The sequence below is a fragment of the Mandrillus leucophaeus genome, unplaced genomic scaffold (genome assembly GCF_000951045.1).
Source record: "Mandrillus leucophaeus isolate KB7577 unplaced genomic scaffold, Mleu.le_1.0 Scaffold25, whole genome shotgun sequence".
NCBI lineage: Eukaryota > Metazoa > Chordata > Mammalia > Primates > Cercopithecidae > Mandrillus > Mandrillus leucophaeus.
In genome coordinates this window covers 5,445,209-5,460,366 of record NW_012102587.1, presented here as the reverse complement: position 1 = coordinate 5,460,366, position 15,158 = coordinate 5,445,209, and the positions used below count along the sequence as shown (strand labels likewise).

Below are 15,158 nucleotides of genomic sequence, written 5' to 3'. Positions count from 1 at the left end.
TTGGTCTTTGATGATGGTGACGTACTGATGGGGTTTTGGTGTGGGTATCCTTTCTGTTTGTTAGTTTTCCTTCTAACAGTCAGGACCCTCAGCTGCAGGTCTGTTGAGTTTGCTTGAGGTCCACTCCAGACCCTGTTTGCCTGGGTATCAGCAGCGGAGGCTGCAGAAGGTAGAATATTGCTGAACGGCGAGTGCTGCTGTCTGATTCTTGCTCTGGAAACTTCGTTTCAGAGATGTGCCCAGCCGTGTGAGGTGTGAGGTGTTGGTCTGCACCTAGTGGGGTATGTCTCCCAGTTAGGTTACTTAAGGGTCAGGGATGCACTTGAGCATGCAGTCTGTCCGTTCTCAGATCTCAACCTCCATGCTGGGAGACCCACTGCTCTCTTCAAAGCTGTCAGACAGGATCATTTACCACTAACTGGCATTTCTTTAGAGACCAGTATAGAGTAGAAAGTGATTTTCTTCTGTCTTGCACTGTCATTATTAAAACCGTCTTTCTGGATCCAAGCCCTTTCTTCCCCCCCTTTCTTTCTAATATATTTTTTCTTAGAAATAGCTGTTAGAAGGTGATTCAGTTTCAGAAATGCTTTCCATTTTCTTGACTTTTCAGTACTCTATCCCACTTGTCTGTTTGCTTTCATGGTGTCAGTTTTTAAATATATCTCTGTAATGTAGGGGAATTCAGGGCCAGAGACAGAAGGATAAATAGAAAACTTTAGATAAAAGCTGTAGTTGATTAATAACTAGTGGAAATTTAGTGGAAGACTGCAATGGCGCTAAAGAATGAAGTCTGGTAAAACTTGGGGGTGGGGGGGGGGCGGGGATTGTTGACTGTGCTCGGAGTTCATGGAAATCTATTGAACAGCTACTTGTTTCTTTTGTAAAATGTCCTGCCTATCTTGCTATAATGTAACTGATCCTCTGAAGCAGAGTGTCTACTGCATTAGTTTTGAAGCCTTGAAAAGATGAGGAGGAGTGTGGGTTCAGGATAGGAGAGTAAAGGAGTACTTTAGGTGAAGGACAGTGTGCCATCAAGGAACATTTGGGGGATCACGTAGCTAGGAGGAATAACAATATTCAGTGAGGGTTTACTCTGTGCCAGACAAGAATAGAAGGAAGGAGGGAGATGGAGCAAGGTGGGCAAATATAACCCTCCAGTGATCATCCTCGCTGCAGGAACACCAAATTAAATAGCTCTCCATACAAGAAAGCACCTTCATAAGAACCAGAAATCAGGTGAACCATCATAGTACCTGGTTTTAACATTACACCAGGGAAAGAGGCACTGAAGAGGGCAGGAAAGACAGTCTTGAATTGCTGATGCCACCCCTCCCCTATGGAGGAGGGTGGCACTGAGAGAATCTGTGCTTGGGGGAGGGAGAGCACAGTGACTATGGCACTTTGTGTTGGAACTCAGTGTTGGTCTGTCAGAATGGAAAGCAACACAGGGCAGAATTTCGCTGGTGCCCACAGAGGCTGCATTTAGAACAATCCTAGCCAGAGAAGAATCATCCATCCCAGCGATTGGAATCTGAGTTCCAGCTAGCCCACTGCTGTGGGCAAAAGTGCTGTAGGGTCCTAAATAAATTTGAAAGATAGTCTAGGCCACAAGGACTACAGTTCCTGGGCACATCCCAGTACTGTGCTGGGCTCAGAGCCAGTGGACCTGGGGTACACGTGACCTAGAAAGATACTAGCTGGAGTAGCCAAAGGAATGCTTGCATCACCCTCTCCCAGTCCCAGGCAGTGCAGTTTACTTTTTCCACTTAAGGAAAGGTGAGGGAAGAGTAAAGAAGACTTTGTCTTGTAGATTGGATACCAGTGTAGCCACAATAAAGTAAAGCACCAAGCAGAGTCCTAAAGCCTCCATTTCAGGCGCTACCTCCCAGTTACATTTCTAGACATACCATGGGCTGGAAGGGAACCTGCTGTCTTGAGGAAAAGGACCCAGTCCTGGCAGAATCTGTCACCTGCTGACGAAAGAACCCTTGGGTCAGTGGTTTCCAGGTAGTACTTGCCACAGGCCTTGGGCAAGACCTGGTACCATGATGGCGTCAGATGTGACCCAGGGCATTTTCAGCTGTGGTGGCCATGGGCAGACACCTTCTGCTTGAGGAGAGGAGAGGGAAGAATAAAAAGAACTTTGTCTTGCTACTTGAGTAACAGCTCAGTCATGGTAAAATAAAGTACTGAGTAGATTCCTACAGTTCCCAACTCCAGGCCATAGCTCCTTAGGCGGCATTTCTGAACCAGCCCTGAGCCAGAAGGGAACCTGCGGTCCCAAAGAGAAAGGCACAAGTCTGACTGGATTCACCACTTGCTGACGAAAGCAACTTTGGGCCTTGAATAACCGTCAGTGTTGGCCAGGAAGTAGTCACCACATACCTTGGGTGAGACCCAGTACTGTACTGGCTTCAGGTCTGACTCAGCACAGTGTCAGTGGGTAGCCACGGGGGTGCCTGTGTCATTTCTTCCCCAACTCCATGCAGCTCACTGAGAAGAGAGAGACTGTATGGGAGAAAGTGAGGGAAGAGAACAAGAGACTCTGCCAGGTAATCCAGGGAATTCTCCCGGATCTTACCCAAGACCACCAAGGCTATATCTCAACAAGTCTGCAAGAAGTCACAGCCTTACTGGGCATGGGGTTCCCCCTAATACACGGCTGAAGTGACCAAAAACTTATATCACAATATTCAATTCCCTTTGAATAACTAGAATGCCTTCTCAAGACAGATGGGTACAAACAGCCCAGACTGCAGAGATTACAATAAATAAATATCCAGCTCTTTAATGCCCAGACATCAACAAGCATCCAAGATCATCCAGGAAAACATGACCTCACCAAACAAACTAAATAAGGCACCAGTGACCAATCCCAGATTGACAGAGAGAGAGATGTGACCTTTCAGGCAGATAATTCAAATAGCTGTTTTGAGGAAACTCAGTGAAATTCAAGATAACACAGAAAAGGAATGCAGAATCCTATCAGATACATTTAACAAAGAGATTGAAATAATTTTTAAAAATCAGCAGGAATCCTAGAGCTGAAAAATTCAATTGATGTAGTGAAGAATGCATCAGAGTCTCTCAACCACAGAATTGATCAAGCAGAAGAAAGAATTAGTGAGCTTGAAGACAGGCTCTTTGAAAATACAGTCAGAGGAGACAAAATAAAAAAAGTGAAACATTCCTAGAAAATCTAGAATATAGCTTCAGAAGGACAAATCGAAGAGTTATTGGCCTTAAAGAGGAGGTAAAGAGATGTGATAGACAGTTTATTCAAAGGGATAATAACAGAGAACTTCCCAAACCTAGAGAAAGATATCAATATTCAAGTACAAGGAGTATATAGAATGTCAAGCAGATGTAACCCAAATAGGACTACCTCAAGATATTGAATAATCAAACTCCCAAATGTCAATGTTAAATAAAGGATCCTAAAAACAGCAAGATAAAAGAAACAAAGAACATATAAGGGTGCTTCAGTACGTCTGGAAGCAGACTTTTCAGCAGAAACCTTACAGGCCAGGACAGAGCGGCATGACATATTTAAAGTGAAGTAAAAATTTTTATCCTAAAATAGTATATCCATGTTTGAAGATATTCTTCAAACATGAAGGAGAAATACTTTCCCAGACAAACAAAAGCTGAGGGATTTCACCAGACCTGTCTTATAAGAAATGCTGAAGGGAGTTCTTCAGACTGAAAGGAAAAGATGTTAATGAACAATAAGATAATCATCTGAAGGTACACAACTCACTGGTAATCGTATGTACACTAACAAATACAGAATATTATAACACTGAAATTGTTGTGTATAAACTACTCATATCTTGAGTAGAAAGGCTAAAAGACTATCAAAAATATAACTACAACAACTTTTCTAGACATAATATAATAAGCTATAAATATAAACAACAAGAAGTTAAAAAGTAGGGGTGGGTGCGGTTTGAAGTTAAAGTATAGAGTTTTTATTTTCTCTTTGCTTGTTAATTTTTTTTTTTTTTTTTGCTATCAGTGTTGTCATCAGTTTAAAATAACGTTACACGATGATATTTGCAAGCCTCATGGTAACCTCAAATCAAAAAGCCTACAACTGTTGCACAAAGAAATAAAAAGCAAGAAATTTAAACATACCACCAGAGAAAAGCACCCTTCACAAAAAGGCAGGCAGGCAAGAAGGAAGAGAAGACCACAAAACAAGCAGAAAACAGGTAACAAAATGGCAGTAGTAAATCCTTACTTATCAATAATAATATTGAATGTAAATGAACTAAACTCTCCGATCAAAACACAGAGTGGCTAAATGGATTAAAAAAAAAAAAAAAAAAGCCCCAGCGATCAGCTGCCTACAAGATGCACATTTTACCTATAAAGACACCTAAAGACTGAAAATAAAGGGATGGAAAAAGATATTCCATGCAAATGGAAACCAAAAAAGAACAGGTTATTTATATTAGATAAAATTGATTTTGAGACAAAAACCATAAAAAGAGACAAAGAAGGACATTATATATTGATAAATGGTCAATTCAGCAAAAGGATTTAACATTATGAATAATATATGCACCTAAACTGGAGCACCCAGATATATAGAGCAAATATTATCAGAGCTACAGAGAGATATACCTCAATACAACTGTAGCTGGAGAATTCACCCCACATTCAGCAAAGGATAGATAATCCAGAAAAATTAACTCAAAAATTGGATTTAATCAGTGTAGACCAATGGACCTAATAGAACATTTTATCTAGTGGCAGCAGAATATACATTCTTGTCCTCAGCACACAGATTATTCTCAAGGATAGACCATATGTTAGGTCACAAAACAAGTCTTGAACATTCAAAAAAACTGAAATCATTTCCAGTATCTTCTCTGGCCACATGGAATAAACCTAGAAATCAATAGCAGAGAAACTTTGGAAACTATACAAACACATGGAAATCAAACAGTATGCTTCCAAATGACCAGTGGGTCAATGAAGAAGTAAGGAAATTTTTTAATTTCTTGAAACAAATGAAAATGGAAACAAAACATACTAAAATCTATGGGATACAGCAAAAGCAGTACTGAAGGAAGTTTATAGCAATAAGGGCCTATATCACAAAAGTAGAACAACTTCAGATAAACAGCCTACTGATGCATCTTAAGGAACTAGAAAAGCAAGAGCAAACTAAATCCAAAATTAATAGAAGAAAAGAAATAATAAAGATCAGAGCAGAAATAAATGAAATTGAAATGAAGAAAATACAAAAGATCAACGAAACAAAAAGTTATTTTGTGAAAAGATAAAATGGACAAACCTTTGGCCAGATTAAGAGAGAAAGAAGACTCAATTAAATAAAATTGTAGATGAAAAAGGAGACTCATAACTGATACTGCAAAAATTGAAGGATCATTAGAGATTAGTATGAGCAACTATATGCCAATAAATTGGAAAACATTGAAGAAATGGATGAATTCCTAGACACATGCAGCCTACCAGGACTGATCCAAGAAGAAATCCAAAACCTGAATTGACCAATAACAAGTAACAAGATCAAAGCTGTAATAAAAAGACTTCCAGCAAAGAAAAGCCCAGGACCTGATGGCTTAACTGCTGAATTTTACCAAATATTTAAAGAAGAACTAATACCTGTCCTACTCAAACTGTTCCAAAAAATAGAGGAGGAAAGAATATTTCCAAATTCATTTTATGAAATCAGTATTACTCTGATAACAAAACCAGACAAAGATACCTCAAAAAAGGAAAACTACAGACCAGTATCTCTAATGCATATTGATGCAAAAATCTTCAATAAAATACTAGCAAAGTGAATTCAACAACATATTAAAAAGATAAGTCATCATGTCCAAGTGGGATTTATCCCAGGATGTAATAAGGATGGGTTAGCATATGTAAATCAATCAAGGTGATACCTTATATCAGCAGAATGAAGGACAAAAACTGTATGATCATTTCAATTGATGCTGAAAAAGCATTTGATAAAGTTCAATATCCCTTTGTGATTAAAAAAAAAAAAACTCTAAAAAACTGGGTATAGATGGAATATACCTCAACACACTAAAAGTCATGTTATGACAGACCCACAGCTAGTATCATACCTGAAAGCCTCCTTTAAGATCTGGAAAAAAGCAGGGATGCCCACTTTCACCGCTGTTATTCAGTGTAGTACTGGAAGACCTAGCTAGAGCAATCAGACAAGAGAATCAAATAAAGGGCATCTAAATTAGAAAGGAAGAATTCAGATTATCATCAGATGATATTATTTTATATTTGGAAAAACCTAAAGAAAAGGAAAAACAGAACTGATAAATTCAGTAAAGTTGCAGGATACAGATCAACATACAAAAATCAGTAGCATTTCTATATGCCAACAGCAAACAAACTGAAGAAAAAATGAGGAAAGTAATCCCATTTACAAGAGCCACAAATATAAGGAAATACCTAAGAATAAAAATAATCAAAGAAGTGAAAGATTTCTACAGTGAAAACTATAAAATAACGGTATGAGATATCAAAGAGGACACAAAATGTGAAAGATATTCCATGTTCATGGAATAGAAGAGTCAGTATTGATAAAATGTCCATACTTCCTAAAGCAGTTTGCCAATTCAGTTTAATCCCTATCAAAATACCAATGATATTCTTCACAGAAGTAGAAAAAAAATTCTGAAATTTATATGGAACCCCAAAACACTCAGAATAGCCAAAGCCATCCTGAGAAAAAAAGAAAAAACTGGAGAACTCATAGTACCTGACTTCAAATTACACTACAGAGCTATAGTTACCAAAACTCAAGGTATTAGCATAAAAACAGACACATAGACCGATGTAACAGAATAGAGAAGCCAGAAATAAATCCATACATCTGCAGGACAGTCTCCTTCAATAAATGGTGCTAGGAAAACTGGATTTCCATATGCAGAAGAATGAAACTTGACTTCTATCTCTGGCCATATACAAAAATCAAAACAGATTAAAGACTTAAATCTAAGACCTCAAACTATGAAACTACTAAAAGAAAATATTAGAGAAACTCTCCAAAACATTGGTCTATGCAAAGATTTCTTGAATAATATCCCAAAAGCATAGGCAACCAAAGCAAAAATAGACAAATGAGATCACATCAAGTTAAAAAGTTCCTGCACAGCAAAGGAAACAATCAACAAAGTGAAGAGATGATCCACAGAATGGTAGAAAGTTACCCATCTGACAATGGACTAACAACCAGAATATATAAGGAGCTTAGACAACTCAATAGGAAAAAAAATCTAATAATCTGATTTTAAAATGGGCAAAAAATCTGAATAGACATTTCTCAAAAGAAGATATACAAATGGCAAACAAGTTTATGAAAAGGTGCTCAACATCACTGATCATCAGAGAAATGCTAATCAGAACTACAGTGTGATATCATCTCACCCCAGTTATAATGGCTTTTATCCAAAAGACAGGCAATAATGAACGCTGACGAGGATGTGGAGAGAAAGGAACCCTTGTACACTGTTGGTGGGAATGTAAATTAGTACAGCAAGTACAGAGTGCCTCAAAAACCCAAAAATGGAACTATCACATGATGTAGCAGTCCCACTGCTAGATGTATGCCCAAAAGAAAGGAAATCAGTATATCGAAGAGATAGCTGCACTCCCATGTTTATTGCAGCACTGTTCACAACAGCCAAAATTTGGAATCAACCTAAATATCTATCAGCAGATGAATGGATGAAGAAAATCTGGTACATACAATGAAGTACTATTCGGCCATAAAAAAGAATGAGATCCTATCATTTGCAACAACCTGGATGGAACTGGAGGACATTATGTTAAGAGAAGCCAGGAACAGAAAGACAAACTTCGTATGTTCTCACTCATTTGTGGGAGCCAAAAACAAAGAATTAAACTTGCGGAGATAGAGAGTAGATTGATGGTTACCAGATGGGAAGGGTAGTATGGAGGGTGTGGGTGAAAGTGGGTATGGTTAATGGGTACAAAAGTATAGTTAAGAGTGATGGAATGGATAAGATCTAGCATTTGATAGCGTTAACAGGGTGACTACAGTCAATAACTTAATGTACATTTGAAAATAAGTAAAAGAGTATAATTGGAATGTTTGTACACAAAGAAATGATAAATGTTTCAGGTTATGGATACTCCATTTACCCTGATGTGATTGTTACACATTGTATGCCTGTATCTACATATCTTATGTCCCCATAAATATATACAAGTACTATGTACCCATAAAAATTAAAAAAAAAATTAGGTTTTTTTTAAAGAATAGAAGGAAGAATTCAGTATTGTACTACTAATAAAGGACATCTGACTACCTTGCCTTAACTCTAGTCAACTTGAGTTGAGCCCCCTGATCTGAAAATTTAAAATTCAAAATGACCCAGAATCTAATACATTTTGAGCACTGATATGATGCTCAAAGGACATGCTCAGTGGAGCATTTTTTATTTTGGATTTTCGTATTAGGAATGTTCAACCAGTAAGTGTAAGGCATATATCCCAAAATCTGAAAAAATACAAAATCTGAAATACTTTTAGTCCCAAGCACTTTGGGAAAGGGATGCACAACCTGTATTGTGAAAAAACGGATCCATGTTTTATTAATGTGATGCATTTTTAATAAAGGTTGATTTCGCTGCCTCTACAATGAACAGTTGTTGTTTGCTTAAGGAATGCAAATTAATCTTAACGTCAGCCTGACTAAAGTAATTTTAGGAAGAAAACCTACTGAAAATAAAATGCATCATTCTAAAGTAAAGCATAATGTGTTAGTTGACTTGCCCTAAGAACTGGGAGTGTCTTAGCCAGCAACCTTAAGATTACTGAAGACTCAGACTAGCACTACTGACAGCAGAGTTGACAGTGTTGTAAGAGCCCATAGTAGAGAGATCACATCCGGCCTGCATTATGCAGGATTTATACAGTCACCTGACATGCCTTATGTACTGCTGGTTCAGTTCTAAAAATGTGTTTATCGTCTACTTTTTGTAAGATAAAATAATAAATACTGTGTGGAATTCACAGACGAATGACAAGTTCTTGGCCCTCAGGAAACTTTAGCCCTGTCTAAATCCCACAGAAGTTAATATTGCAAATGGCCATCTCTAGTGACCACTTTCTTTCCCAGGTCTCTTATGCTAAATTGAATTTTCAGATAACAGCTGGGAAGTACAGTTTTTGAAAGACAAAATCAGGATCCATGAAGACTTGGATAGATTGGAATGACAGACTGGGTTTAAGAACATAGACTTTGACAAATCATCATAAGTACAGGGCTAGGGTAGGGGATTAGAATATTACAGCAGCATGTATTTTAAAAGTAAGAATATGTAAATGAAGTATGAATCAGCTGCAAAAGAGCTATATTGTATTAACTCAAAGGGTTCAAAAGGGGAGGTTCAACTATTTTTTTTCATTTCTGGATAGCACTCTAAAAATGATATAGAAAAGTGGCAGTTTGAGAAGAGCGGGACCTGTATGGTGAAGGGTCTTGAAACTAAGTTACAACTTGGGAGTACTAGCTGGACGATTGCCACGCAGAAATCTCAGGAGGGAGCCTGTTAACCATCTTTAGATATATGAAGAGCTATTATGTGAAAGAGGAATTAATGTGACTTGCTTTTTAGTGGCCTCAGAGAAGAGTTAAGGTCAGTGAAAACGTTAGAGGTATGCAGATTTGACCTTAACACAGGAAAGTGTTTCCTAACAGTCATCTGACCAAGGAAGTAGCACGTTCTCCAGTGTGCGAGAACTTTTCTTAGGCTGAGACTAAAAATTACCCACCTCTTGAAGTATTTTGGTGGTTGGACGGACTGTTGTTCCTTCCAACTTTGAGATGCCATGATTCTAGGAGTTGTCAAGATTCTTCTTTCTTCATCCCTCCTCCTCTCTGCAACTTAGTCTCTCTGCTTTCTCTTTAAATACAAAAAAAAAAAAAAAACTAGGTAAAAATATACATATCTGATTTACCATCTTTACCATTTTTAAGTGTATCATTCAGTGGTAATAAATACATTTATATTATTTATTTGTCTCCTTCATTATCCCCTTCCAGACTTTGGTTTTCTCTTGATCTATGTCTTTGAAATCCTTTAGGATTTACGCCATATCAAGATCTATAGATTTTTCGATTACTTTCCTCTCCTTAATCACCTGAGGCAATCCAGAATGTTCTTTATCTTCAAATTTTATCTCAGGAATCAGTTTTTGTTGTTCTTTGATGAGCAGTAATTTTTGTTTGTTTTTTGTTTTGTTTTTGAGACAGAGTCTCGCTCTGTCGCCCAGGCTGGAGTGCAGTGGCGGTATCTCAGCTCACTGCAAGCTCCGCCTCCCCAGTTTACGCCATTCTCCTGCCTCAGCCTCCCGAGTCGCTCGTACTACAGGCGCCTGCCACCTCGCCTGGCTAGTTTTTTGTATTTTTTAGTAGAAACGGGGTTACACCGTATTAGCCAGGATGGTCTCGATCTCCTGACCTCGTGATCCGCCCGCCTTGGCCTCCCAAAGTGCTGGGATTACAGGCTCGAGCCACCGCGCCCGGCCAATAATTTGTTTTAAAAGCATAAAGGAACAGAATCTCAACTGCACTCAGCGAGGACAGTGGGTACAATGAAGGCATATGTGACCTTTAGCAACTAGTATTTTTGAGCTGAAAGATGAAAAGTAGGGCATGAAGACTGTTTTCTTGACCAGAGGTTGGCAGATTATTTCGGTAAAGAACCAGATAGTAAATATTTTAGTCTTTGAGAACCTCGTAGTCTCTTTCACAGCTACTTAGCTCTGCCAATTGTAGCATGAAAGCAGCACAGAGGAATGAATATGGCTGAACTCCAGTAAACTGTGTTTATGCAACAGGTGGTTGGCCAGATTTGCCCTTTGGGTTAGAGTTTGCTACAGCTTTAGGTTAGGCCCTACAGAGGCTGTTCCCTTTAAATCCAGAGCTCTTCACAGATAGATGATTGTAAGAGTTGCTTATGCCTGAAATAAGATATGACTGCTTAAGACACATGATTTCCTGATTGAAGATGAGCTTTCATCAGTCTGTTTCCTATTTCCATATAACTATAATGCATCATCACAGTTGATTACAGTATAGTTTTAAAATATCTAGGAAGAAGTGGTGAAGTTGACTGAGAAATGCCTTAATAATGTCATTGAGAACCCAGGACTGAATGCCATGAGAGTTCCTCCTGACTTCAAGAGCAACATTTTGAAGGCTCAAGTAGAAGCAGTGCATAAGGTAAGCTGCCTTTGATAGACAGCCCTGGTGAAGTGAAAAGAGTGTGGAATGTAGAGAGTTGCCTTCCCCAACTCTAAATTCTAATCAAGCTAGTTTAAGGGCACAGTCAGGGGGTTAAAAAATAAGAGTAAAGGCCGGGCGCGGTGGCTCAAGCCTGTAATCCCAGCACTTTGGGAGGCCGAGGCGGGTGGATCACGAGGTCAGGAGATCGAGACTATCCTGGCTAACATGGTGAAACCCCGTCTCTACTAAAAATACAAAAAACTAGCCGGGCGTGGTGGCGGGCGCCTGTAGTCTCAGCTACTTGGGAGGCTGAGGCGGGAGAATGGCATGAACCCGGGAGGCGGAGCTTGCAGTGAGCCGAGATCATGCCACTGCACTCCAGCCTGGGAGCACAGCGAGACTCCGTCTAAAAAAAAAAAAAATAAGAGTAAAGATGCTCAGGAGGATTTGAAGGCTAAAAAAGCCAAATTTGTATAGAAGTGAGCCTTCAATTTTTGCCACTTTGATAGCCAGAAAGTCTTATGATTTTTAAAGGCTTATTTCAGTATTAAATCTATGATTCTAGGTCTGTCTTTATCCATCCACTATTCCCCACAACCCATCTACCCTCAGTTTGGCAATATGTTTATGTAATTAGCAAAAAGAGTGAGGTACAAGCTGAAGAGTTGGCTGTGACATGGTGAAGGATGGAGTGAGTAGGGACCAGCTCCCGTGAGGGATGCAGCAGCCTTGCTCTCAAAATCAGCTTTTGCTTGGCTCTCTGTGACTTTCAAACTTACATTCTGTCCTAAAACCAGGACAGAAGCCTGCCTCACTAAGTCAGTTGTCAACTAGGATTTCAAATTCACCTGTTATTGAGAAGATGCACTTTACCCATCCTGTCCTGAGATACAAGCCTTGAAGAGACCTGAGTGGACTTTAGGAATATTGTTCATGTTCTTTATCCATTTTCTCCCCAGAATATAAATATAAAATATTTACATATAAATATAAAATATAATAGTATTGACTCTAGAATCTTATTTCTATTCTACCACTTACTAGCTTTGTGACTTGGGCAAGTTAGTTAATTTCTGTGAACCTCAGTTTAATTTTGTATAAAATAGGATAGTGGTAGTAACTACCTTAAGGTGGGTTGTAAAGGTGAAATAAGATAATTGGAATAGTGCCTGGCACATAATGAGCATTTAGAAACTGTTGACCCTTGATAGTTAGTTATAGTAGCGGTAGTAGTAATAGTTATCATTTGCTATGGTCATTGCTATGGTCTGAATGGTTGCATCGCCCCTCAAAATTTTGTATGTTGAAACCTAATCCCCAAAGCCATGGTATTAACACATGGGGCCTTTGGCAGAGCCCCCAAGAGTGGGCTTAGTGCTCTTATAAAAGAGGCTGGAGGGAACTTGTTTAACCCTTCAGTCACGTGAGGATGCAGTGAGAAGGCGCCATGTGTGAGGAATGGACCCTCACCAGACACTAAATCTGCCAGTGCCAGAATCTTTGGTTTCTGAGCCCCCTAAACTGCAAGGAATAAATATTTGTTATTTATAGGCCACCCAGATTATGGTGTTTTGTTAGAGCAGCTTGAATGGACTAAGAAATCATTACCTTACATTTCAGTTATCATTTTGGATCTTTCTTGACTTGAAGAAGAGAGAAATAACATGAGTTGCCTAAAGTTAAAGGGATTTGATTTTACAATGAAAAGACCTTCTCATGAAGAGAAATCCAGGACCAAACACCTTCACTGTGAAATCTACTAAACATTTATAGAAGAAATATTAGCAGTTCTATACAAAGTTCTTCAAAAAGAGGAAGGAACACTTCCCAGTTCATTTTATGAGACTAGTGTCACCCCAATAGCAAAACCAGAAAAAAAATGACAAGAAACCACAGACTAGTACTCCTCATGAACATTAACTTAAAAGTTCTTAACAAAATATACTCAACAGTTTATAAGTAGGATCATACATCATGACCAAGTATGGTTTATCTTGGGGAAAATGTTGGTTTATCATTCAAAACCCAAGATAGTTCACCATATTAAAAAATGCATAAAATGGTCTCAATTCACGTAGAAAAGGCATTTCACAAAATTCAACACCTGTTCATGATAAAAACTCTCAGCAAACTAGCAAGAGACTGGAACTCCTTCAGCTTGATAAAGAGCATTTAAGAACAAAATCTACGTCATAATTAATGATGAAAGGCATGTCCACTGAAATAGCTAAAATTAAACACTGACCATCCCTGTGCTGGTGATGATGGAGCTCCTGCGGTGCACATACGTTGCTGGTAAGAACATAAAATGGTATAAACACTTTAAAAGAGTTTGGCAATGCATTAAACATACTCATATCATCTAACCCAGCAATTACATTCTTAGATATTTGTCCAAGAGTAATCAAAACTCAGGTTAACACAGCTGTTAGTACATGAGTGTTCCTAGCAGCTTTATACGAAATAGCTAAAAACTGGAAAAAATCCAAATGTTCATCGAAAACAGGTAATTGTGATGTATCTATACAATGAAATGTCTCTCTGAATAAAAAGGAATGAATTAGTGACTTATACAACATGAGTGAATCTCAAAGACATATCCATGCTGCTCTAAAGAAGCAGACGCAAAGGATAGGTACTGTGATTCCAATTATGTGAAACTGTATAAAGTATAGATCATCGTTTACCTCGAATAAGGGTTTTTTTCATGGGATTATGTGGGAAGCCTCAAGGGAATATTGAGGTGGGGAGTAGGGGAGATAGTGGAAATGTTTGTATGCCATTTAAAAAAAAAATGTTGAACTCTACTTTTTTTTTTTAAAAAATGGGTGCATTATTGATGCCAGGTGTGGTGGCTCATGCCTCTAATCCCACCACTTTGGGAGGCCGCGCAGGTGGATCACTTGACATCAGGAGTTCGAGACCAGCCTGACCAACATGGTGAAACCCTTTCTCTACTAAAAATACAAAAATTAGCCAGGTGTGGTGGTGCACACATGTAATCCCAGCTACTCGGGAGGCTGAGGCAGGAGAATCGCTTGAACCTGGGAGGCAGAGGTTGTAGTGAGCTGAGATTGCACCACTGCACTCCAGTCTTGGGGGACAGAGTGAGACTCTATCTCTAAAAAAATAAAACATGGGTGCATTATTGAGAACCATCTAGTAAGATCGTATGAATTTGTATACAAAATAAAAAATGAATCTTTGATTATTAATTTAGGTATGGGATAGGCTTGTACTAGGTGCACAGCTGATATTTCCATAGATAAGGTATGATTACCTCTAATTTTAATTGAAGCAAACTGAAGTTTCTATTTTTACCAGAAAGAAATGTAAATTTCTTGTTACTTTAGTATCCTTAACAAAGATTCACTTTTCTTTAATATTTCATTTTCTTAGGTTACAAAAGAAGATAGCTTATTAAGTCATAAAAATGCCAATGTTCAGGATGCTGCCACAAACAGGTACAGTTCTGGATAGACTGAATTAAATTGATGTTCTTGTCTACTTTTTGTCTTTTTTTTCTTCTCAGTCTATCACCACATGGTTTCAGGATGTCTGTCTGAAAGATAGCTTGAATTCACTCTATTGTATCCGTTACAGACCACTTAGTACCTAGTTTTATATTTGAAGATGTTCCTGATTATTCTCCCAACATTCCCATTTATCTTCAACTGATTCAAACCAACAGAGCAGAAACCATCTTAAAGATATGTATAATCTTTTCAGTTACCTGGTAAGGAGTGTGTATTATTCTCTTACAGTTAACTTTGGTGTCATCCTGTTATCACAATGGCCTTGTTTTTGTGCCTTACTTGCCATGGGTTCTCACAGTAGCTGAGTAACTTTCTTTGCTTCTCCCTCCAAGTCTCTTCTGCCCTTCTTCTCTTTAATGAGTATT

The 15,158-nt window shown here is 38.5% G+C and overlaps 1 protein-coding gene across 1 annotated transcript in view; it reads left to right on the top strand.

Moving 5' to 3' along the window:
- Window positions 1–15,158, top strand: part of EPB41L5 (erythrocyte membrane protein band 4.1 like 5) — a 162,336-nt gene that overhangs the window by 114,485 nt on the left and 32,693 nt on the right. Inside the window, exons 18-19 of the mRNA XM_011983467.1 lie at window positions 11,126–11,254; window positions 14,657–14,721. Of these exons, the coding sequence (XP_011838857.1) occupies window positions 11,126–11,254; window positions 14,657–14,721 (194 nt within the window). The remainder of the gene's footprint in view (window positions 1–11,125; window positions 11,255–14,656; window positions 14,722–15,158) is intronic.